Source organism: Armigeres subalbatus, chromosome 2 (assembly GCF_024139115.2).
Source record: "Armigeres subalbatus isolate Guangzhou_Male chromosome 2, GZ_Asu_2, whole genome shotgun sequence".
NCBI lineage: Eukaryota > Metazoa > Arthropoda > Insecta > Diptera > Culicidae > Armigeres > Armigeres subalbatus.
Genome location: NC_085140.1, coordinates 137,460,619 through 137,487,698, shown reverse-complemented (window position 1 = coordinate 137,487,698; position 27,080 = coordinate 137,460,619). Strand labels below are relative to the sequence as shown.

The following is a 27,080-nucleotide window of genomic DNA, read 5'->3' as shown; positions in this document are numbered from 1 at the left end:
TGGGGATTTGCTCAACATTTTCTTAAAAGGTTCCTACTACACTTTTCAACACTACTTCAGGAATTTTCTCGGAAAGTCCTTTAGAAAATTCTCTTAGGAATTCCATCAGAAAATAGTTCATTCTTTAATAAATTTCCGAATGAATTTCTGCAGGAATATTTTATGTTTTACTAAAGGAATTTCCCAAAGAGAACCTGAATGGATTATTCTTTCTAAAATAGAAAAATTCTGCAGACATTGTCATAGGATTTTACGAAGGAATTCCTAATGAAATTTACTGATAAATGCCTATAGGATTTTAAAAAAATCCTAGTTTCCTCCAGAAATTCATTCAGAAACTCCACCAAGGCATATTTAGGCAAATTTCACGAAACAGTGAAGCAGGATTTATTGTTAACATTTGATTAATCAAAATCAAAGAGTAACAAAATAGTGGTAATTCAAATAACATTTTGAAATCAGGTATTGATTAGTATCGCCGGCAATTGACTATTATGAATGAGCTGTTTGATGATCGGCAAACGGCAATTTTAATCCTCTGAAGTCGGTTTTTATACGGGCGATTCCTACCGTGCAGGGTTCGGATTTCTCACTCACTCACGCGACAACTGATCACTCCACCATGCATTTTATCCGGATAAATTACAGTGCGATAAACTCCGGCACAAGCGATGGTGCGAAAAATTGTTATCCCTCTTCCCATGTTTCGCGAAAATCAAATGCTGCTTACTTTGCTTCTCCAAACTGATTGCATACGACGATGCGCCACCATAAGAAGTAGGTTTAATAGAGCAGTTTTTCTATTTGCTTGCAATCGGTTCGTGTGGTGGTGTGGTTATAGTGGGCGCTCTACACATTTTGAAATTGTTTTGGGTTCGAATCCCGCCTCGGACTTACATTTTTGTGAGTATGCTTTTAAAACTTATCTGGAGAAGTGGCGAGGTGGAAAATTTGAATGCCCAAAAGTTAATTATCCGGCAAGCCGGCACTCGCGAGTTTATCGCCTGTCATTCTATCCGGATAAAATATTGTGTGAGAACACTTGCTCAAAGGAGAATATGGAAAAATTGCACTCCGCTGTTTGGATCAATCCTCGGTTTTTATTCATATGAGCGAGAATTCCGAAGCCTGCTACCGTGTAAATAAAACGGCGTAATCCAGAAATCCGCGGTAAAATTGATTTTTTCAACCATTTATTTTTTCATCAACGCCGGTTCACGCCGCCGCCGATAAAAGACAACGGCGCGCCGCCGTAACGCCGCCGCCACCGGGGCAAAAGTGACCACCACGCCGCCGCCGCCGATGATATGACCGGCGCACAGGTCTAGTTTTGTGGGGTTTGAGTAAGTAACTTTCAGCGTGTGATTAAACATTAACACCTTAGCGTGTCAATTGGTGATCAGCAAGCCATGACTCGTCCTCTTCTTGTCAGACCTCCGCGACGTGCACACGCACCGACGGAGAGCTGATGCCACAGCATTTTCGTTTCGTCCATTTGGGAGCTACACATTTTGGCGATCCTGCCAGTTAATTTTTTGGATTCTGATGCTGATTTCAAAAGGTGAGTTGCATTCAAGCGGGTAATGTGCTAATTAGTAAAATATTGGATGGTTTAAGGACTACAAGGAATGGTGGTTTGTATTATCACAAAGGTGATTGGGAAAATCACGAAGCGTGTCGGGACGACCGCTGAAAAATGGATTGTGGTTTGGAAAATCGCAAAGCGCGTCGGGACGACAGCTGGAAACGGATTGTGGTTTGGAAAATCACAAAGCGCGTCGGGACGACCGCTGAAAAATGGATTGTGGTTTGGAAAATCACAAAGCGCGTCGGGACGACAGCTGGAAAACGGATTGTGGTTTGGAAAATCACAAAGCGCGTCGAGACGACCGCTGAAAAATGGATTGTGGTTTGGAAAATCACAAAGCGCGTCTGGACGACCGCTGAGAAACGGATTGTGGTTTGGAAAATCACAAAGCGCGTCGGGACGACAGCTGGAAAACGGATTGTGGTTTGGAAAATCACAAAGCGCGTCGGGACGACCGCTGAGAAACGGATTGTGGTTTGGAAAATCACGAAGCGCGTCGGGACGACTTCTGGAAAACAGATTGTGGTTTGGAAAAACACAAAGCGCGTCTGTAAGAACGCGGGAGAACGGATTGTGGTTTGGAAAATCACAATGCGTGTCGAGACGACCGCTGGAAAAAGAATTGTGGTTTGGAATATCACAAAGCGCGTCGGGAAGACCGTTGGAAAACGGATTTTGGTTTGGAAAAACACAAAGCGCGTCCGGAAGAACGCTGGTAGACGGATTGTGGTTTGTAAAATAACAAAGCTCGTCTGGAAGACCGCTGGAGACCGTTTGAAAATCACAAAGTGTGTCGAAACGACCGCTGGAAAACGGCTTGTGGTTTGGAAAATCACAACGCACGTCAGGAAGACCGCTAGAAAAAGAATTGTGGTTTGGAAAACCACAGAGCGCGTCTGGAAGTCCGCTGGAAAATTTATTTTTGGAAAATCAAAAAACGTGTCTGGAAGACCGCTGGAAAATGCATAATAGTTGGGAAAATCACAAAGCGTGTCTGAAAGACCGCTGGAAAACGGATTTTTTTTGTTTGAAAATCACAAAGCATGTCTGGACGACCGCTAGAAAACGGCTTGTGGCTTGGAAAATCAAAAAGCGCGTCGAAACGACCGCTAGAAAACGAATTGTGGTTTGGAAAATCACAAAGCGCGCCGGGTAGATCGTTAAAAACGGATTATGGTTTGGGAAATCAGAGAGCGCGTCTGGAAGTCCACTGGAAAATCGACCTTGGTTTGGAAAATTACAAAGCGCGTCGGAAAGACCGTTCAAAAAACGGATTGTGGTTAGGAAAATCACAGAGCGCGTCTGGAAGTCCGCTGGAAAATTGATTGCAGTTTGGAAAACCAAAAAGCGTGTCTGGAAGACCACTGGAAATGCATAATAGTTTGGAAAATCACAAAGCGTGTCTGAAAGACCGTTGGAAAACGGATTTTTGTTTGAAAATCACAAAGCATGTCTGGATGACCGCTAGAAAACGGCTTGTGGCTTGGAAAATCAAAAAGCGCGTCGAGACGACCGCTAGAAAACGAATTGTGTTTTGGAAAATCACAAAGCACGCCGGGAAGACCGTTAAAAACGGATTGTGGTTTGGGAAATCAGAGAGCGCGTCTGGAAGTCCGCTGGAAAATCGGTCTTGGTTTGGAAAATCAAAAAGCGTGTCTGAAAGAAAATGGATAATGGTTTGAAAAATCACAAAGCGTGTCTGGAAGACCGCTGGAAAATTTGATTGTGGTTTGGAAAATCACAAAGCGCGTTTGGACGACTGCTGGAAAATGATTGTTGTTTGGAATACAAGAGGCGTCTGAGAGACTCCCAAGGTGAGTGCTGATTTTGGTTAAAATAAATTTAGTTTGATATTTATATTTTCGGCGGCTTTAGTGTACATGAGACTACCTAATAAACAAGTTCTAACGAAATCTGAGAGATATGGAAACTATCGTATGCTACAAAGTTGTTTGGGAGGCAAAATATATTATCTTGAAGTTTTTAAGTATGATATCTTCTTCAAATATAATATCTCTGAGAAAATTTAGATAAATATCATTTTTTTTGGCCGTTGTTCCGAAGTTTAACATCGAATGGTTGAAGGTCAGCATGATGGTGTTACTATACACGAGACTGATAGTTTGATTGACAGAATAAGATATTTAGATTATTGCTGCAATCTACATGTGGTCGAGTCCATAGTGCGCACTTGTGGATGCTTCAGTGTGAGTACCGAGATCTCGACAACTGATCACTACTGGCGAACATTAAATTGGTGTACAGCGAGATGCTAAAGAGAAAGACACAAAAAACAACGTCGAAGGCATGTGAGATCGCATTACGTTGATTTGGAAAATTTATTCACAATTATTAGTCGCTGAGTTGCTATACTAATCACTGTCTCTAGCTTCTACTGTAAGTAGAAAATTACTCAAAAAAAAAAACGTTTGTTCGTAGATTTATAGTCTTGTTGTCGCAGTGAGCCAAATGAGGTTGGAATAAAGGTACTAGGGAAACATTCCAAGGTGCAAACTAGACGTAATGTAAATTGTGGCATAAGTTGGTCAATGAAATTAATCCAAATTAAATTTTAGCTTGAAGCTGCGCTTAGACTAAGCTGATTTGAAGGTGTTTGAATTTCCTAGTATCGTCTTCCCAACACTATATGTTCCTAGAGAGATCAATATTATAACACTAGGTACTAAACATTTGAACGATACAATCTATTTATTCCCTTATCGTGGTTCTGCGAATAAAAAAAAACCACGATGTTAAGCCAAGTTTATTTCGGTTTGTTTCGATGTTAAGACAAGTATAATCGGTTTCTCAAAGGCAACATAGTTAATCTTCATCTTCGTGTCGCGCATACAACTTAGAAGAAAATTATTGCGTCCTATGCTAGAAGATTTTTTTTGCTTTTTTTATGAGAGAAGAAGGGGAATGTGGGGTTTGAGTAAGTAACTTTCAGCGTGTGATTAAACATTAACACCTTAGCGTGTCAATTGGTGATCAGCAAGCCATGACTCGGTCTCTTCTTGTCAGACCTCCGCGACGTGCACACGCACCGACGGAGAGCTGATGCCACAGCATTTTCGTTTCGTCCATTTGGGAGCTACACAAGTTTGGAGTGATCATATAGCCTTTCGGCACAACTTTGTTGTACGAGAAAAAAAAATACGGGAAAAGTTGAATATATTTTTTTTATTTTGTGTTATAATATCCATAATAATACAAATCTACGTAGCAGTCTACAAGATCCTCAACATGTCAATCCCTTCCAGCTTGTTACCATTTATCAATCTGAAGTGAGTGAACAATGGGGAGGACTACAGTTTTGTATAAAAAAGAGCTTTGAACCATTAACCAGAGCCAGAGAATTCATATAAATCAAATATTACAAGAAAGACAAGAAAGCAAAAAGAAGAAATATGACTTCATTTAAATCAGTTCCAGTAGTTCGGTATAAAGGGCAAGATTTAAAAGAGTGTTAACTTCGCTTAGAAAATGCGTATAAAAAATAACATTAATTATGCAAGCAATTTGTTTTTCAAATCAATGCTTTTTCAAAACCATTCGGGATCCCTAGCGACTATGCAGAATCTGGGTCCGATTGGTTGCTTCCTCGCTTCCCGCATTGCGTTTCACCATGTATTCCATTTGAAAATTTCTTATAACTATCTTCCCGGAAGTTCCTCCAGGAATTCGTCTCAGAAGTTTGACCGTTACTTCAGAGATTACTCCTTGAAGTTTCTCCAGAAAAGATTTTTCTTCATGAATTTCTATTGGAAATTCTTCCTGGAATTTCTCCAAGAAGTTCTTCTAGGAATAACTCCCGAAATGTCCTTCGAAATTCTTCCCGGAAGTTCCTTTATGAGTTCCTCCCGAAAGTTTCTCCATAAATTCTTCCCAAAGGTTCCTCCAGGAGTTCCTCGGCAAGTTCCGCAAGAAATTTTTCCGAAAGTTCCTCCCGGAAATTATACAGAATTTCCTCCAATGATTCCTCCAGAAATTCCTCTCGAAAGTTTCTTCACAAAGTCCTCCGGAAGTTCCTCCAAAAATTTCTTGGGAAAGTCCTCCATGAATTCCTTCGGAAATTAATACATGATTTTAGGATGTTATTCCAGGAAGTTCTCCGAAAGTCTCTCCTGGAATTCTTCGTAAAATTTCTCGAGGGATTCCTGGAAGAACTTCCGGAGGAATTTTCGGAGAAACATCCGGGAGGAATTCCTTTTGAAGGACATTCCAGGAGTTATTTCTTTGAAGAACTTCTTGGAGGAATTCTAGGAAGACTTTCATAGAGGAATTCATTAGGAAACATTCGGTAATAATTCCTGAAGAAACTTCAAGGTGGAATCCCTGAAGTAACTTCCGGTTGCAACTTCTGAGAGGAATTCCTGAAGGAACTTTCGGAGGAAAATCCTGGAAGAACTTCCGGGAAGACTTTTATGAGAAATTTCCAGACGAAATACTTGGAAAAACTTCCAGGCGGAAATCCTGGGAAACATCCGGGAGGACTTCCTTCATGAATGTCTTATATGGAGGAAGAAATGTCTTATTAGTCTTATTTGTCTTATTTGTCCTATTTGTCTTTTTTGTCTTATTTGTCTTTTTTGTCTTATTTGTCTTATTTGTCCAATTTGTTTTTTTTAACCTAATTGTTCGCTTCACTCTGAAATCCTGAAACACGGGTTCCCGTGTCAAAACATCAGGTAAATAATAAACTCGTTGTGAACATAGTAAGACTGAGTAGCCGTTTAATAAATAGAATTAAACATACAGTCGATCCATCATCGGTAAAGTTCTGTGTTCCTTATTTCCTATTTTTGAAATTTAAGCCGTGTACAGAATGAGGATCGTCTAATCTATTCTAACCGAACAATTTCATGCAACGCGAAATTAATATTCCGAACTGTGGGAACACGGTCGTCGGTATCTGTATTCAAAGGATGAAAAACTGGACATATTTTCGAAAAGACGTACGAGTTATTGCGATCATTGTGTTACCCATATGAACTAAGTGATCACAGTAGACAACGATTGCTGCTTGACGTTTTTTTTTTCTGCTGCTGATAATTTTTATTCTTGATCCGCCAAATTTTAAAATTTTGCAAGCTTTTTTCGAAGCAGTTGATCCTTATCAAACTTACAAAACTTCAAGATTCAAACCATTTTTATTTGCTTTACACCGAATATGAAGAAGAAGATTAAATTCATTCTACCTCTGTCTCTGGAAGCAACGAAATTCGAGGGATTTTGGCAGGACCCATCCAGCGGAAATACTGCCTAAAATCAACGAAACCATCATCCCAGCGTCGTCGGTTGTCCGTTGGGAACGAGCGAAATAATCATTTCTCCAAAAAGGCTGGCATCGTGGTGCACTGGAGTCCCAATGAATGAACCTGTGAGTTGGGAATTATTGCCATTGGACGAAAAGATACGGATAGAGGTTTGGTATGAAAAGGATTTATAAGTTACTGTTTCGGTAAGTTAATGCTAAGGTAAGTGTTTTTAAATTCATATTAGATCAAGTATATACAAAATTATTTCGATTTGTCGGATAATTTATGATTTTTTTTTTTTTTTTTTTTTTTTTTCTTTATTTGAGTGATTTTTAACTAATTTATGATTGACTGAATGACTTACACGGTAACCTTATTTCAAGTTATGTGTATGTTATTTCTTGTATTGTATATGTATTGCTCTTTTCTTTAATCTTTTCCGTATTGGAACCATATAGAAGAGATATAGTTTTACAGCAAGTGTGCGTTTTCTACACGCTACAGTTGCTCCATCCGCCAGAAAAGCCTATTAGCCGATACAATTTAAAATTTCCCAACAGTCTGATCTGATCAGAATGCAATCATTATATAATTGAATAATTGAACCGGTAAAATAATCAACATATCTATTTCAAATCCAACATATAATCATCCCGCATCCAGTGATTCTCTATTTTATTTAAAAATGAATTTTCTCTAAAATCAAATCTTTTTGAACATCCAAAATCACACTGACGTCATATACAGTAGAATACACACAGAGGGATCCAACTGTTGTTGATAATCATATTAGTACAGTATAAACGTTCTACGCTGGTTTCATACATAAAACACTCATTAAAAGGTGAACGCACTTCATGTCAACTTTATATCTTATTATCACAAACATCGAATATCATAAATATTTAATCAAGAGATACACAAAAAAACTCATTAAAGAGTAATTTAAGACGACCAAAGTGCAAACAGGACCCGTTGTCTGGCTATCAACGCTATACTTGAAATCATGGCCGACTTTAAACAGCAATCAACAATGTTTTATTCATATTCAAGATTTGCTACAAAATATCACCATGTTGTGGTCAATAGCTGGCTGGATTCGCTAAAATGTACATAACATTTGGCACACAACATATAACGCCAACCGCCATTCTTCATTGTAGTTTCCATAATTATTCAATAGGTAAATAATCCTAATAATAATAATAAATCCCAACCACAGAGAAACAGACGTCGCACTTAGAACAATGCAATCAAAATCATTGTCACGGAATCATTATCGCCCAATTCTAAAATCACTGTGTTTGGACAAGCGGCAACCAGATGGCGGTAGTGCGTAAACGTCAAACACAAGCAAAATCGATGGAAGCGCGATTGACCATCTACAAAAAAATAAATCCACCGTTAAAAAGGTGAACGATGGAACATGTGTTGAGTGCGACGTCTGTTTCTCTGTGTCCTAACGAAATGTAGAATGATACACAGTTCAACACATCATTTGATCGTGACTCTGTTTTAAAGTGTTTGGTATGGTAAGCATTTTATGCAAATAAAATGCTTGAAAAGCAACAAACCGCCAAAAAATAGTAGGTAAAAAATAACTGATATATTCCTCCTGATATTTACAAATATAAACCCAATGCTCTCTCATCTCCCTAGATAACTCTGAGTACCCATCTTGTGTTTTTCGCTATTTTTCCGAATTGCTGAATTTTTTCCGATAATCATAAATCATTACTGCAAATTATTAATTTTAAATGCATGTTATTTAACCAGTCATTCTACCTTATACACCGAAAAAGTTTCAAAATATAAGTTAATCAAAGAATTGTTAACCCAACAAGGTTCGTTGTTATAAATACGTTTCTGAACAATTATAGGTCGATTATTTTCCTGATTTGTGGTCTTTGTAGGATTATACAAAAAGAAAGTATGTTTTAAAAATAAGTTAAGTGTGTATGAATATTCTGTCTAGAAATGGTGTGAGTAACGTTGTTATGTAAAGTTTTTTTTTCTTGTTTTAAATAAGTTGTGTATGAGTTTTCACGGGGTTATTGAGATAATGCAATATATCACGAAGCTATTATAAGTAAATACGATAGATTTTTATTATCTCATGAAATAGTGCCTGAAAGATTGTGGTAAAGTGCGCGTCGGTTCGGTTCGAGTTACGCGATTCTCGGTATGCAAAAGTTACCTTACTTGCGAGACAATCCAGGTAAAAATGAAAGTTGATACAGTTTTTGAGAGTGTGCCGGTTCGGTCGTACAAGCGCGATCCTCAGTATGCAGAAGGCCGGTGGCATTGTATTAGGTTTTCTTTGTCGCGATACCATGATGGTGAAATAGTGTTTAAAATAGTGTTCACTTTAAAAGTAGAACGGTCTCGAGGCCACAGATTTTTGTGTTTATTTAAAACAGAACGGTCTCGAGATCACGGAATTTTTGTTCTACTTAGTGCGGTCAGTAGTTGAACTAATTAGTGCGCGATAGTCAAACTACACGTTTTACACAGCATGCCGTTTACCAAGACGAACCCCGCTACATGTCCTATCCCATATCTTCCAACATCCCAGTGATTTCTCGTGGAAGTGCAGATGACTCGTCGGCTTCCATCAAAGCGAGTATCACGTCAACATTTTCCTACCCATTCCTTAATTGACCTGCATTCGGACACGGCCGGCGCTGGTATTGCTTTATATTAGGTCACCAGTTTTTACACATTGAGGACGATGTTAGTCCCAAACATCATCTGTTGGTTCTCTGTGTAATTACAGCTGGCCTGGCAATAACGGAGTAGCAACCGTGGGCGGTCAATCATGCTCATGCTCATGCTCATGCTCATTGTGTTACCCATATGAACTAAGTCTCATGTTGTAGTGGTCGCAGTGCCACGGCTGTTCCTGGAGGATTTTGCAACGGATGGCTTACGCGCCACCTCCGAAGAGGACCACCCGTCGTGTTAGTTTGCCCGGCTATAGACTGGTTAATGAACCAGTCCGGAAATTGTTCAACACACCAGGAACATGCGTAACCGACCACCCACACTCAAATTGTCTAACCCACGATACCGACAACCAAACTCTTACAATTCCGACCAACGAAACCCAGCACACTCCCAAATCCTATCACGTGTCCACAGTATAAAGTTATCATCACTGGTAACAATCTTCCCACCACATCTTTCCCTCTCGCTTCGAAAGACGAACAATTCGGATCAACATACGCGGACAGACAATACTATCGCGGAACGTGAAATACACTTCAGACTCTCTCAATCACATCTGACTAAGTAACTAGGAACTACAATTTACAGAAACAAAAAACATAGTTTATTTCGGTAGGACATTTTTATAATTCGCTTCAAATCATATCTCTGGGCCGGCCTACTTAGTCCCCTTCACTTCCCTAGCTTGTGCGGTCTTCTACTACTTTCTCTAACTCTAGCGCTTTTCGGTGTCACTTGTCTTGCTTGCAACGACTAATTCAAATTGGCCATTTCAGCCACTGCGATGGACTCCGACTGGAGACGGTTCGCCTATTTTCGCTGACTACAGCACACTCGGAACCGCGAACGGGTCCGGAAAAAAGGGCTTCGTCAAGGCGGGAAACCTTGAGTCCAGATCGTGGCAAAGGTTGGCGATGGCGACGAGCAATGGTGATGGCGTGCAGGAGGTGGCTTGTTCAAAATAAAGACAGCGAAGGTTGTTGACCCCGCAGATAGGTCATTGACAGAATAAGGATACACTAATAATACTCAATTCTTGGTATGATTACAGTCGCACAGCTCACAAAAAACTCTACCGCACAATCTACAACTAGGCTAGCCTATACGGGGAACACAGAAAAGATTAATTAGCCTGTCGAACACTTTACGTTTAAATTCACGAACCAATTACACCACGGAACAAACTAAAGGATCGCGCCCTTCTTTCACCACGGTCAGGATCAAAGAGAACGAGTCGATTGCAAATAATCCTCAGATTAACGTTCTTTGGCAATGTAACCGGAAATTGAAGTGCGACGGATTACGTTGACCCTGATTGTAAGAGATAGATTGTAAACATCTCCCTCCCATTCGAAGCGGTTTGGTCTGCTACTCATATTCCCGATTACAAGTCGAACCCTTTCTTATTGCTCGGATTTTATGTAACGGTGTCACGAATGGTGATCCACTTCAGGCGTAGCAACTAACCTCTTCACGCAACGTTATATTTAAATTGCATGCAAGTCTGCACCAGCTACACGGTTCGTTTTATTTGGTATTCCATGCTGTGTTGTATCGAAATATACGAATTTGAATTAAGTCTTTTTTCAAATCGGCCTAACTGATTTTGACCTTGATTTTTGGAATGGCGACTGTGTTCTTAATCCAGCTTTTTACGCTAGCCATAAACTTAATGAGGGGTGATTCAAACATGACATATGCTGTGTACAGAAATTTGGGAAATTAATAGCAGCATCACAGTAGCCTTGAATTTTGGATTGTTTTGTTATCTGTCATAAATTTTGTCTAACGGATGAATGCTTACAAATCATGGTAACATAATTTGGGTATATCATTATTTTATTAATATTTTCCATTCTAGATACCATATGAACTATACGAATTCGCATTTCGCAATGAAGTGTTTTTGTGCCAAACAGTAGGAAACTAAAGCAACTGGCTATGGAACGGTTCAACCATTGCAGTGAAAATGTTGTACCCCATTATAATTTTGCTCTGTTGATAATTATGTTCTCAATACTGCCAATGAGTCTGATAAAAAACCGGTGAGATAGATTACTCTTGCATCCTCGACAATCTTTTTTTCGATTGGCACCACGAAGATATCAATTGGAGCAGACCAAATTTTTCGAAAGACATTTTTCCAAGTACATTTCTCAGAACCCTCAACGGCAAATGAATGAAATACGAAGTCTGAAAACGAAAAAATTAAAATACAAACACATTGTCTGAAGTGCCTTATAGCGAAAGCATGTTCCTCAGCATTAAATGGATAGCAAAGAAAATGGTCTATCTGCTAGATTCGTAACTCGATGAGGTTTTAAACCATATCCCTGTTTCCGTCCCTAAACCAGTCAAAAGCTTTTGCGAAATTAGTGCCATCCTCATTCTTACAGGCCTGTTGTATTGTAGGAATATGTTTACAGAATTTGTACGATTCTTATTGGCGAATAAATGTAAGTTAAAAATTTCAAAGTGTAGTCCAGTCTATCGTAATGCTTATATTTATGCGTTTGATTGTCAGGATGAACTTTTCAATAAAAAAATACGGTTTATTAGGAATCTAAGGCATGTAAGAACAAAACCTTCACTCTGAAACTGCAGACCCACAATTCTCCTCTTCATTAATCTGTTCTTCACAATATTGATTTAGGTACAAGCAATAGATGTAATGAACCTGTACAGAGAAATAACGAATCTTGTGAGTGATGCAGCGCAGGTTGGAAGCGTCGTCTTTCCAGCTCATGCTTCAAATGTGGACGAATGAAATTCTAATCCCGTGGCACCGTCAGTTTTGTCCCAGATCTACATCTCACATCAATGATAGGAATATCTTGAGATCTTGGGTGAACCATTTCGACCGAACCTAAAATGATTAGGATTGAATGTAGAGAAAATATTAAATTGAGAGAAACTATTTGAGAATTAATGGAAACTTTTGAAGTTTCAATGTAAACAAAAATGTTTCATCATAGTACAGCATACTTCGATCTCAGTTAGGCAAATTTATAGTGGACAACGCAAATGTCAATAGGGGTGATTCAAAAAATTATAGCTGGCCACAATAAAAAGCTGGATTCAAACTATTTCGGTCAACTAATGTACCCAACAGAAAGAATAGATTGCGATCTATCAGGTAGTAACGTCAGTTGAACGAAATATGCTGAATAGAGAAAGTATGAGTCGTCTCAAATTTCAAGATCAAATACAGTTACGCCTATTTGAAAAAAGTTCCTAGAATTATTAACATTTAACAAAGAAGTATATATTTACAGTTTTAGATATTTATATTTACAAATTTAGAAACTTAATTTACAAAGAACTTCAAAAACAAATATTGACTCTTGTCATAAGACGAGTTTATACCATCCCATTGAATTCCACCACTTAATTGTATCTTGACAGATACGTATTTCGACCTCAACAGTAAGGCCGTCTTCAGTGTCTCGTACTTGACTCGACGTCGAGTCAAGTACGAGACACTGAAGACGGCCTTACTGTTGAGGTCGAAATACGTATCTGTCAAGATACAATTAAGTGGTGGAATTCAATGGGATGGTATAAACTCGTCTTATGACAAGTGAAGACATTCCACTAAAAAGCTCAAAATAATTTTCTTATCAAAATATTGACTACCGTTACAATGTACCTTTCCAAATGTATTTTCTCCAATGTTTGCATTTCGGTGAATATGAACTAAATTTTAAAATTTCATATTGAGGGCAGTCATATTTATTACAAAAAAGATTTTATGTTCATGACCGTCAATTTAAAATATGAGTGCGAGTTGGCTCTTGTTTCGGACGGCGGGACGATCGCGCGATTTGCCGAAATTTTGTGTTTTGCATTGCGCGGCCGGTAATAAAGTTAACCAGTTCAGTGCGTGTTGGCTCTTGTTTCGGACGGCAGAACAATCGCGCGATTTGCCGAAATTTTGTGTTTTGCATTGCGCGGCCGGTAATAAAGTTAATTAGTGCAGTGCGTGTTGGCTCTTGTTTCGGACGGCGGAACGATCGCGCGGTTTGCTGAAATTTTGTGTTTTGCATTGCGCGGCCGGTAATAAAGTTAATTAGTGCAGTGCGAGTTGGCTCTTGTTTCGGACGGCGGAACGATCGCGCGATTTGCCGAAATTTTGAGTTTTGCATTGCGCGGCCGGTAATAAAGTTAATTAGTGCAGTGCGAGTTGGCTCTTGTTTCGGACGGCGGAACGATCGCGCGGTTTGCCGAAATTTTGTGTTTTGCATTGCGCGGCCGGTAATAAAGTTAATTAGTTCAGTGCGAGTTGGCTCTTGTTTCGGACGGCAGAACGATCACGCGATTTGCCGAAATTTTGTGTTTTGTTTTGTTTTTCCTTAGGACGGTTCGTAAGTAAATTGATGAATATATTTTATTATTTTTACAGCATATACTGTTATTGACAAACGCTCTATATTGTCGAATAGAGCTCCCTATTATTCACCTTTCCCACTAACACAAATTTTCCTTCCCGAGACATCTATGAAGGTAGTATGGGTTCCCTGCATCTTCACTAGTAGATGTTGAACTAACATTCCTTCCCTTCCTTCCGTGATTGTAAGGACGTGGCCAGGTATACAACTGCTACTGTATAGGAAAAGGTACTAATCCCAAGTACCAATTTGCGACAATATACAGTAGATTGCTCAATTGAGCATTGTATAGCCACCCACGATTTGTACAATCACATATGCTATGCTATGCTATGCTATGCTATGCTATGACCGTCAATTTAAAATATGTCGAAGTTTGCAAGAGTGTTGCATGGATGTTGCGGTGCAATCGTGCGTGCGACAAGATCGTATGGCTGTGGGGGCAGCTGATGCTTCATTGAAGCTGATAATGTTTATCAAATTCATATTCCCGGTATGAGGATTCAGTATAACTCGATCGACAGAACATTGCAGGTCTTTGAAACATAATTTTCAATCATAATTCATTCAGAATTTGTAATTTATGTAAATCAAAAACTATTTATTATTCATATGAGTAACAATAGAACTACTCTACATGACCAAATTGATTATATAAAGCTTTCTCCTGTCTAATTTCTGCTCACATACTACAATTAATTGTTATGACGTATTCAAAAGCGCAGCTTGATAACATTATCGAAGATCCCCTCGTAGAGACCGCATCGTGCTTTCGTGCTGTGCGGTTCTTTCTCTCTTTGCGGAAGGAAGTTTTTAATACTACCCGAAGCTATTTTAATTTCAACGGTGCTTCTTAGCGCTATTTGTACCCACTGATCCTGTTACGATCTTTGCAAGGACCCGTGCCTTCGTTTTACGTTGGACCCGTTTGCGGAAGTAAAATTCCGACAAGCGGTGGTAATCCTGCAGGGACACCGTTCTGGGAAAAACCTCTTAGAAGGTCACGTCTCCACGCTCAGCAATGAGCATTAATAAAACAAGAGGAAGAGTCTCTGAATTCTCCACTTCCTTCAAAGAAACAAGGTTTCAAGACCGTCCTGCCAAAGCGCGGAAAAAATAGTAGGAAGCTGGAGAATTCAGATATTCCTTCTAACGGATGAGAATAATGTCTCGAAGTTGGATCCCAGTTCGAAACCCTTTTGGAAATTAACAAAAATTCTTAAAAAACCTCAAAAGCCAATTCCAGCGCTTAAAGAGGGAAACAAAATTTCATTAACAAATGGCGAAAAGGCTCAAAAACTTGCTCAGCAGTTCGAGAGTGCCCATAATTTTAGTCTGGGTCTCACTAGTCCAATTGAGGATCAGGTTACACGAAGCTTCGAAGACATTCTCAACCAAGATAATGTTTTTGACCCTTCGTTGGGAACTAATTTGGATGAAGTGAGATCTATTACTAGAAAATTTAAAAATATAAAAGCCCCGGGTGATGATGGTATTTTCTACATACTTATCAAAAAACTTCCTGAGAGCTCTTTATCCTTTTTGGTTAATTTATTTAACAAATGTTTTCAATTGGCATACTTCTCAGATAAATGGAATAACGAAAGAGTTGTTCCAATTTTGAAGACGGATATAAATCCAGATGAGGTTTCTAGTTATCGCCCGATCAGTTTGCTTTCTTCAGTAAGCAAACTGTTTGAAAAGATTATTCTAAATAGAATGATGGTTCATATTAATGACAATTCTATTTTTGCTGATGAGCAATTTGGTTTTCGCCATGGGCATTCAACCACTCATCAGTTATTGAGAGTTACGAACTCAATTCGGCTCAACAAATCTGAAGGATATTCGACTGGAGTTGCTCTTCTTGATATAAAGAAAGCATTTGACAGTGTTTGGCATGAAGGTTTGATTGTAAAATTGATGAATTTCAATTTTCCTCTGTACATTATTAAACTGATCCAAAATTATTTATCAGATCGCTCACTGCAGGAAAACTATCAGAATTCTAAATCTGATAGATTACCTGTAAGGGCTGGTGTCCCCCAAGGCAGCAAACTGGGGCCCATTGTGTATAACATTTTTACTTCTGACTTACCTGATTTACCACCAGGGTGTCAAAAATCTTTGTTTGCAGATGACACAGGTCTCTCAGCCAAAGGGCGAAGCCTTCGTGTCATTTGTAGTAGATTGCAAAAAAGTTTGGATATTTTCTCCACTTACTTGCAAAAATGGAAAATTTCCTGAATGCTTCCAAAACTCAGCTTATAATTTTCCCACATAATCCGAGAGCTTCTTATTTGAAACCGCAGCTGACATATTGTCACTATGAATGGGGCTCCAATTAATTGGTCTAGCGAAGCTAAATCTGCTTCTGCTAGATCAAAAATTAACTTTTAAAAATCACATTGAAGGCCTTCAAGCCAAATGTAACAAATATATTAAGTGTCTATATCCACTTATAAACAGAAAATCAAAACTTTGTCTTAAGAACAAACTTTTGATTTACAAACATTTTTTTAGACCAGCCATGTTGTATGCTGTGCCAATATAGTCTAGTTGCTGCAATACCAGAAAGAAAATTCTGAAAATGATTCTGAAGTTGCCTCCGTGATATAGTACCAATGAACTTCATAGAATTTCTAATATTGAGACATTGCAACAAATGTCCAACAAAATAATTTCCAATTTTAGACAAAAATCGTTGCAATCTTCTATTGCAACGATTAACTCCTTGTACCCGTAGTATAAAATAGGTTAAGATTAGTTTAAGTTGAAAACATTGTAATTCCTACATGGTTCAATTCAACCAGAGGAAAAATTCTAACTGCCAGAGGCAATTGAAATGTATTAATAATAACTAAAAATATAACATAGCAAATAAGGATGATAGTGTTAAGAAAACACGGAACACCTAGTCTAAGAGATGAATGCATGTATTAGATAATTAGCAAATAAAACCAGTTAAAAAAAAAAAAAAAGATCCCCTCGTATACGGGTATCGGTTGCGCCGACCGAGGACCTTGTATCATACCGATCGTCTAAGACCGGAACGATACGTTTATATTTCTTTCGATTCCCTCTTTAGCGCTTCGTAACGCTCCACTATCTAATTCATGTAAAATTCTGGAAAACCAGGGAAAACTTATGAGATATTGAAATTATGCTGAAAGATTTTCATTGATTTCATTATCATACACTTCCACATGAGTTTTGGAATTTTTTGATTATTTTTTATTCCTCCCCCAGAGTCACAATTCCGTATTGAACTTTCGACTAACCTGACTTGGGAAATTCGAAGTTTTCCCGGAAAATTGAGTTTTGAATGCTCAAGTAGAACATACACATCCTCTTGACTTGTGCCAACAGTTTACAACAAAAATTACATATATCACCACTTCGAATTTCGCGTAATTCGAGGAAAAAGTCGTTGGGTGGTATATTTGTGTGCACCTTTCAGCAGTCCCCGAAGTATCCCGGAAAAAATCAAATTGTTTTTCACGTACTTCAAAGAATATCAGATTTATGATGTAATTATTGTCTCGGTAGTCGAATATTTCAATCAGAATAGTTGTTCTAAAATCAGCGTAACGCCACACTCCCATATAAAGCGCAAACCCGCGTGACGGTGGCCTTAAGCCGTATATTGAAACAAAACCTGCATTAAAATTGCATTTAAGGCGACTATAGGGCTTATGGGAATTTAATTGGTTGCCTTAAAGGCGCATATAATGCCACTTGAAACCTTCATTCAATGCTTACTGGTTTTTCTTTGTTCAGTTTCTTTATTTGGCAGGCTCAGATGTCGTAAAAACAACTCTACGGAGCCAGAATCAGTCATTATATTATTTAAAATTATTTAAATTAATTTTATTTAAAATTAATATAGTTAATAATAGTTCTTGCTTGGAAGCTTAAACGAAGGGTTTTTTACCCGAAATAGCGATTTTTTCTTTGATTCAACGTCCACTGCTGATCCGCTTAATTTTCTTTTTGCATTTCCTTCAATTCCTTTTCCTTGTTTGGTATTTTCCTTCTATTCCCTTCGTACATCACCGTCTGCTTGTCCATTTCGATTTCGTTATAATCTTGTACTACTTCCGACCTTTTGGTCATATTCTCCAACGATTCCTCTCCCGATATTACACCAGCACACGAAACATTCGTACTACTCCCTTTTCCTTTTTCTGCTGCTCCCTGGTCTCATGGCTTGGCTTCACATTTTGTTTCCTTGTTTTCCTGTTGTAGCAGGAATTCATCCAGTGACCATCATCATTCATTTATTTAGTTAACATCTAAACAGATAACACTGAATCAACAATTTGACGCCACAATACACGGTTCGAGGCCGCATCTCTCCATCCTCGGATACGCCCCACGCTCGCCAAGTCGTTCTGCACCTGGTCTGCCCATCTCGCTCGCTGCGCTCCACGCCGTATCATACCTGCCGGATCGGAAGCGAACACCATCTTTGCAGGGTTGCTGTCCGGCATTCTGCAACATGTCCTGCCCATCGTACCCTTCCGGCTTTAGCTACCTTCTGGATACTGGGATCGCCGTAGAGTTGTTCGAGCTCATGGTTCATTCTTCGCCGCCACACACCGTCTTCTTGCACACCGCCAAAGATGGTCCTAAGCACCCGTCTCTCGAATACTCCGAGTGCTTGCAAGTCCTCCTCGAGCATTGTCCATGTTTCATGTCCGTAGAGGACTACCGGTCTTATAAGCGTCTTGTACATGACACATTTGGTGCGGTGGCGAATCTTTTTCGACCGCAGCTTCTTCTGGAGCCCGTAGTAGGCCCGACTTCCACTGATGATGCGCCTTCGTATTTCACGACTAACGTTGTTGTCAGCCGTTAGCAAGGATCCGAGGTATCCAGTGACCATCCGTCTCACAAAAAAAAAATTTTTTTGTAGCCGTTCCCGAGCAGGAGAAATTGGCTCAATAATACCTAATTCTGTTATTGATACCATACTCGGTTATGAACTAGCTGCATAAGAGGTAAAATACCAAAGGAATAATAACAAAAACTAATATACATAATACTTAAGCCATAACATACTCAGTTATTAAATTGAATTTCAATACCAAATGCATAACCAACTATTATTCGTTTGGTATTGAAATACCTAAACATTTTATGCCTCAAGTATTCTGCTTATAAGTTTTTGGTATTTCACCCCTTATGCAAGGCTCTTCATACCAATTTCTGTTACCGAAGTCGTCGCTCCTGCTCGGGTTGTAAAAAAAAAAATTCCCCTCCTATTGAGAAAATGAAGTGAGATAGGAATAGGGTAAATCACTACTTGGGCCTATGGACCCGATTCCCGGCTCACTGCACAGAAAACTAAGGATTCATACTTTTTGGAAGCCGTAGGTTTATGATTGATAATTTTTAAAAAGTCTCCCATTTATTTCGCACAATACTCAATATTTTCCAACTATTTATTTCACTCCTAATTGGTCCAATTATAGAAAATAAAAATGTAGATTCCGAACATTCGCTCTCCGTTGCTACACCACTGAGCCGGAGTGAATCTTTCCACTTTTACAAAACGGTATTTTCATATAAACACCTACCTGAAAATCGTCACAGTTCTCGATACAATCATTGCTTCAATCTGTTAATCATCACACAATAATTCTAAACTCGCGCACTTTAATCTTTTCTATTTGTTCGTTTCACTAGAACTAATATAAACATATTAGAATACATTTAAAAATGTATCCTCGAGCCGATCAAAAATTCACCTCGGCCTAAGAACTTCTAGCCGCACCGTGCTGCCAGAAGGCCAGGAGTATTTTTAGTATGAAAAAAAATCCTTCATAGTTCATAGGAAAACTACCTAATTAGTTGACGCTATCGTGTTAATTATAATTCTCTCGATTTCAAAAAGTAAAAAAATATAGTTTTTAAGCGTTTGGAAGTAATTTGGATGAGTGAATATATCTTTTCAACCAAATAAAAATTATAATAAATAATACCATCTGGCATCATGTTGGCGTTGAACGTGCATATTTTTGTTTACGTCGCATTTTCTACCATCCCGAGAGAGAATGAGAGTAAGATGTTGAGAGATTGAGCGAAATTTTGCTTAGGCTGGGTTGGCTGTGGGCCGGATATGCAATCGATATGACTGAAATGAGTGCAGCACATCGTTAATTTAAATCAAATGAAAGCTTTTTCAAACGATGTTTACCAAGAAAAGCTATTTTTAAGCAGAAGTGAACCCCTTTGCAGTATTGCACGACCCACGAAATTCAGGAAAAGTTGCTTCCTGTCATAAATATCAATTAAATAATGCAGTCGTATGCATGTTAGGCCGGGAATGGGGTAAGAAACCCTATCTTCCCTCACGTCCATATAAACGCCGCGTATACCTGTTTCAGCGTCGAAACATAGCTCAGCCGGCAACTTTTCCTGAACCACTTCCTTTACTTTCCCACATTTACCTAGCTACGCAACTAACTCGGAGTCAGCAACCTCTGGTGGCAAATCGTACACGCGTACATCCGCATGTGACATGGATACCGCTGCATTTATTCCATTCGCATAATGGAAAATTAAATCTTTTCCGAATTAAAGGTTAATGCGCGCTGCATTGCTTCTTCCAATTGATAATTAAAAAACGGACTTTTCTTGTGCGAATCTTGCGGAATCCGTATCCAAAGATTTCACAAAGTGAACAATTTCATCTATATTCGATATAGAAAGTCAGATCACCCCCCAATAAAGGCATCCTGACCGTGAACAACAACTTTCTGCTCTTACGAAAGGTGAATACGAACTGTGATTGCTTACTAAGGCCGATACAAATATTTAAAAACTATTTTGTCTCCCTGCCCCTCGTATTTTTTTTGCGAAAAATAATATTTTGATGGGGCAAGAAAATAAAATTCGAATAATTTTGAGGATTTTCAAAACATTCTTTAACAATCCGAGGAGTTTTTTGATTTTTTTCATTTTAATATTTATTTTACCTTGACCTTTCGGAGACCAGTAGGTCAAAATGTTAATTAAATATTTGTAACGGCCTAATTACCTGGTATACATTCGACGTAAACATAGTTACCAGTTCTATGGGCACTACATTTCAATTGGAACTTAGCCTCATTTTCAACTTCTATTAGCATTTCTTCAGTTATTAATTGAAATCTTTTCTATGCCCGGCCATTTGCATAAGTATGTATTTTGTGTGGTAAGTACAATAGATACACTATGCCCAGGGTGTCGAGAAAGTTTCCAACCCGAAGACATCCTAAGCCTGACCGAGAATCGAACTCGTCATCTCCGGATTGGCAATCCTACGCCTTTACTCGCAAGGCTAACTGGACACCTCGAGAAATAGTTGTTTATCCAAAATAAGTAAAATTGGAACTATGATCCGTTAACTATCATGAACATTTTATTGGGGTGAATGTTATAATAAGTTAATCTATGGATTGTGACAGCTATGTCGGCCCTCTGTTTGGATCACACTTTGACAACTCCATATACTTCTCATTGTAGGATCACTAATTTTGACCTCTTGTGAGCAGAAATACCGATAGGTAAATTAATAAGGGGTTTTCACTTGAAAGCCATATTTCTGAAATCTTCTAAATTTCGGGCAAAAAAAGGTGCAGTTGAATATTCAAATTGTTCTCTTATTGACACGATTTTCATATTTGTAAATGACGATTTCTTATCTACATATTGTAAACATTCATATTTCTTATCATTGTCCAAGCGCAATTTTTTGTTGTTGAATATTTTACATCTCCACTTTGGATTCTTGTTCCAAACACAAGTATTCATTAATCTCAAGGTCTGCTAAATTTGCTGGATTGCTGCCTCGGATAGTGATAATTTTCTTCAACGATTATGCCTTTTTGTTTATGAAATTTGCTAAAATTTGGAGCCAAATGGATGTAAATATACCAAACGTTGATGATGTTTAGTGATGTAATGTTTAGAGCTCTTAATCAAACATCAAACATGTATTCACCACACGTTCATTGAAAGAAACTTGCCAAATAATAAATAACACAAAACATTCAAGCTCCATGCAGTATACCATTCCAGTGTACCGCGCAAACAGCATTCTTATCGTTCATTTTGGAACAATTTTGTTAATATGTCGATCACTGCAACTGTTTTATGACTAAGGTGGTAAACCTTCGTTTACCGCACCTCAACTGTTGATCGAGACGAGACTCTGTCAAAAAATATAAATGCGGTCAAAATTTTTCTGCGCTTACGGATTTTATTGAAATTTTGGGTTGACTTTTAAAATAGCATTTGCTGGTTATATCACTTTAGATAAAATTTTCACAACTTTTCAAAAACTCGAAAAATGTTTTGTAAAATCTGAAGTCCTTAATCAACCAAAAACAAACCGTGCCGTCTACTAACCTGATTAGCGCAAACGATAGCAAAATGTGCGCAGTCAACTCTCATCGCGCCACCTTCAAACGATTGCCAATTGTGTTTTTCATGATGAGCTACCAGCTGAAATATGTCTTATCTATATGGCTCTACATGTGCGATTTTGTATGTGTATTGTACAATAAGTGAGCCTTCCCAGCTTTATATGAAATATAGTAAACTAAACTGTCTGTACTACCAAAAGTGAATTGAATCATTTCTATTGCAAAATGGCGTGGAGCGTTTTTGCGTGCTGTGTAATTTATCCCAACACATTTCAATTACCGATTTCAAAAATGAAAATTATGTAGATCGAAATAGAACTTTGAAGCGCGAAGAACTTTTTTATCTCTCAAAAAACACTTTTCTAAATTTACTTATCGAAAGATAAATTTTAAATTTTAGCTAATCACTCGTTTTCAGAACCTTTACTAAACCGTTGAAGATTATGTTCAGCATATAGCTCCAATTTCACTTGTCATGCTTACCGATCTATTTCACAATTATGGGTTTTATCCTCTTTCCCTTTGTTTTTCTTTAGCGCCAGATATTGCCACCGGATACCCATCATCACCAGATGCGCTATCAAAGAGCAAATCCAATCTCTCTACCGTGTTGCTGTACAATGACGAACTGATTTTAAGATTCTCATAAAAGGAAACACCAGATTGCACAAGTCACAATCAAGATTTATGCGCCAAGATAGCGCCACTGATAAACGAACGATGGTAATGATCTTCACCTGTCCAGGCCAGAGATCGCAGGATCAGTTCATCTTTTGATGTCACTCGAGGCGGAGGTGAACTCGAATGGTGGCTTAGCCGTTAGCAAAATAATATTGACAAAATGTTCGGCAGTGGAATCCTGGATACCGGGATAAACCAGGAAGAGGAGAGCCCGAAAAGGCCTACATTAGAGCGATCCGTTTCAGATTACAGTGAACGTGATGTGCAGTGCGGGTTTTGGATTTGCCGCGGGCGAATATGGCAGAAGCTGGCGAGTAAAAAGCTATACGTGTTCTTATTCGGGATAGTTGGATGTTTGTTCGGTTCCACGACAGCATATTTCTACGGTACTTTGACCACCGTCGAGAAGAGTATCCAAATTTCTTCCAAGAATGCAGGAATCATTACGGCCGGATCGGATCTGTCTTTTGTGTTGTCATCGTTCTTTCTGTCGTATTATGCGTCCAACAAGAGGAAGCCTCTGTGGATAGCGATGGGAATAACTAGTATGGGACTGTCGTGCTTCGTGAACGCGCTGCCGCATTTCATGTATGGACCCAGCATTGATGATCTTATGCAGCATAGTGGCAACACTACAGTGGGTGTGTCGAGAACGGCAGATAACTTGTGCAGCATGGATCGGCTGCCACCCGACTGCTCAACTGATATGGGAAACTTGAGACCGCAGCTGCTTCTGTTTTTGGGAAGCTTCCTCTCCGGTCTTGGAAGTTCACTGTATTTTACGTTGGGATTAACCTACCTGGATGACAATGTGAGGAAAGAGAAAGTTCCATTCTTGTCCAGCCTGTCGGCTTTCGGCAGGAGGCTGGGACCAATGTTGGGTTATTCGATGGCTGCTCTGTGTTTGAGGTATTTCGTGTTTCCAAACATTGATCCAGGTTATGGATCATCGGATCCAAGATGGATTGGTGCATGGTGGACGGGTTGGATTGCGCTTGGCGTATCATTACTCTTGGTGGCTCCTATTTTCGGTGAGCTATCCAATGGCAGCAAGATGAACCGTGAAAATAATTTTATGATATTTCAGCTGGATTCCCAAAGATTCTTCCGCGCGCTGCCGAGCGAAAGTCTTTGTCACGACAGGCTAGTCGAATAAGTGGAGCGACCGTCGAAGAACTCGAACCGGAAACATCATTCTCAGATCTTTTACTCACTGTAAAGCGGTTGATTACCAACAAAGCTTACGTGTTCAACAATACGGCGAGTATTTTCTACTTCTTTGGGTACATGCCGTATTTTTTGTTCCAAGCTAAATATATTGAAATTCAATACAGGCTAACCCCATCCGAAGCTAAGTAAGTTATTTTAAGTGATGATATGAATGTAGAGAATAATATTTGGATATTGATTCCAGCATGGTAACCGGAAGTACATCTTTGGTTTTCTCTGCTTTGGGAATTTTAATCGCTGGAGCAGTAATCCAAAAGATCAAACCAACGTCCAGGCAATTGACGGGGTGGAATATTTTCACCAGCATTTGCTCAGCAGGACTAATAGTAATGTACTCCGTGTTTGGTTGCAATGATATAAATAATTCATCAATTGTTAGCAAGTGAGTAATATATTCCTCGTGACTAAATAAACATTTTGAATAAATATTTTGATTTCAGCTCACAAGGAGTCAGCTGTAGCGTTGGATGCAACTGTGATTTTGTCAAATATGCCCCAATCTGTGGGAGTGATGGGAACACATATATGTCACCATGCCATGCTGGCTGTAAAGAACAAATTAAACAGCTCAATGGGACAATTGTAATTATTTCCTATCATAAGTCATATTCATAATTTGACATATCTCAATTCGTTGCAGCTATATTCAGATTGCTCCTGTATAGAAGGTTCCTTAAATTCTTCGTACGCTTTTCTAACATCAATGGATTTTGACAACAATACCTCATTCGACCCATCAGCCTTGGAAGGAACGGCAATTTCCGGAAGCTGTCCCGTAAACTGCATGACTCCGTTCTACATGTTCATAGTGATGGTCTGTCTGAACAAATTCATCGGTGGCACGGAATCGGCTGCCAACTTTTTGGTTGGTCTACGCTGCGTTGAAGAACGCGACAAGGCTATTTCGCTGGGTCTTTCGATGGCTATCAATACATTGTTTTCCTTCCTACCGGCACCGATCATATTCGGAATGATCATCGATCGGACGTGCGTTCTCTGGGGACGAACATGTTCCAGTCAAGGCAACTGCTGGTTGTATGACGGACAAACGCTGCGGACGTCTATGAACTACACATCGGCCGCACTGGTCATGGTGGGAACGTGCTTCGACCTTGGCACCTGGTGGCATTCCAAAAATTTCCGAATATTCGACGATAAGGAACAGAAAGAGAGCGATGAAAAACAAACGGACGCTCCGGATGCGGAAGCGGCAGAGCCGTTCGTAAAAAATGGAGTTGAGCAATCCGAAATGGTTGTTTTGATGAAAGAACAAACCGAGAGCAAATAAGATGTTGAACACGTTTTAGCTGTTAACGTAATGTAAAAAGGTATAATAAACCAGTTTTATTACAGTCGACGTCAAGGTTAGAATAGCTGTGCTTATCACAACGCACCATGGCGGATAATTTACATATTTGCTTTGATGGGATGTCCAAATTCAGTTATCTTTACAAAATAAAGTCTAGCCTACTATTTGAATTTTCAAATGCATGAGAAATTTCCCTTTCAATGTACACAATCATAATATTAAATATTAACACTAATATCAACGCATTTTATTATGTATGCAATTATTTCATAGTACCTGGAATTGACAAAATAAATATTCATCGACATATTCACATAAGCATCAGAAAACTAGTAGAACAGAGCTGGCTATGGTAGAAGTAGAGCTCATCAAAGTTTACGCTAGACCTGTACGCCGGTCACATCATCGGCGCCGGCGTCACGGCGCACAGTAGGACCAATCTTCAAAAAACGGTCAAAACCACTTTTTGAAATTGATATAAATTAATAACTTGGGTCACGGGTCGTTAGTAGAATACTTCAAGGTGATGCTAACACAGATTTGAGTCATATTAATCGGATGGATCTTACGTTTACAGTCAATACCAGTTGAGCATGTTGTCGATGTTTAATTCTGTCAAATCTTGTAACATGTATATTACTGATTCAATATAGTGGCCACAACATATACGTCACCCAAACCTATTATATTTGGCACCATTACAAAATGTAGTCCTAAAACTAATAAAGCCACACGTATCCAGTATTTTGCGCTCGATAATGGCGGCCGAATGGGTGCCTTTTTGACATTCAAGAGGTAGACAATATTTACATATTTTAATCAATGTAGGTCTTGATTCATTGAAAAACATTAGCACTCATCTGTCAACAAATATATGTCAAATGTGTTCCATTATTTAAGGAATTGGTAATTCTTCTATGGATTTTTGTTAAAAACATTATTTTATTTTCTAGCATAACTGCAAATTTACATGCATGTTTCTGCTTTATAAACCTACTTTAGCAGAACTTCGAACCTTCTGATTCACGTGAACGAGTCAACGGGGAGGAAGGTGATGTGGATATGATTCCGTATCGACGGCCATCAAATAATGCCGTAGGACGGAGGGCTCGATCGGTAATTCACTGGTGTCTATTTATGTTACTAGCCGCGGGGCTTTGTAAGCGTCGGGGCTTGTACATCGCAAATGGGAAGAACAAAGGTTCCTTGTGATGGCGTCTATTTGCGATGAAAATGGTGGCCGCATCGATGTTAGAAGGATAAATACGTTCAGCTGGGACTCGTGGCAGCAGATTTGATAATATCGGAGTGCATATGATTACGAACATGGAGGCGGTTCAGATCGTAGACTTCCGGGGGCTCCGTTTGATTGACCAACGTAGCTAGATACACCGTTCAAAGACACGTGAATGACTACGGAATGGCAACCTCCGGATACGCGTCCACTATAACCGTTTACCTATATACTTCAGCTGCACGGAA

General features: G+C 39.0%; 1 protein-coding gene across 1 annotated transcript; it reads left to right on the top strand.

Annotated features, from left to right (window-relative positions):
• The first annotated feature begins 23,135 nt into the window (after nucleotides 1–23,135).
• LOC134215172 (solute carrier organic anion transporter family member 74D-like) lies at nucleotides 23,136–25,762 on the top strand. Its single transcript, XM_062694413.1, has 5 exons — nucleotides 23,136–24,090; nucleotides 24,147–24,414; nucleotides 24,474–24,671; nucleotides 24,730–24,871; nucleotides 24,930–25,762. The coding sequence occupies exons 1-5, from the start codon at nucleotides 23,220–23,222 to the stop codon at nucleotides 25,575–25,577; spliced, it is 2,127 nt and encodes a 708-aa protein (XP_062550397.1). The 5' UTR covers nucleotides 23,136–23,219; the 3' UTR covers nucleotides 25,578–25,762.
• The last annotated feature ends 1,318 nt before the right edge of the window (nucleotides 25,763–27,080 follow it).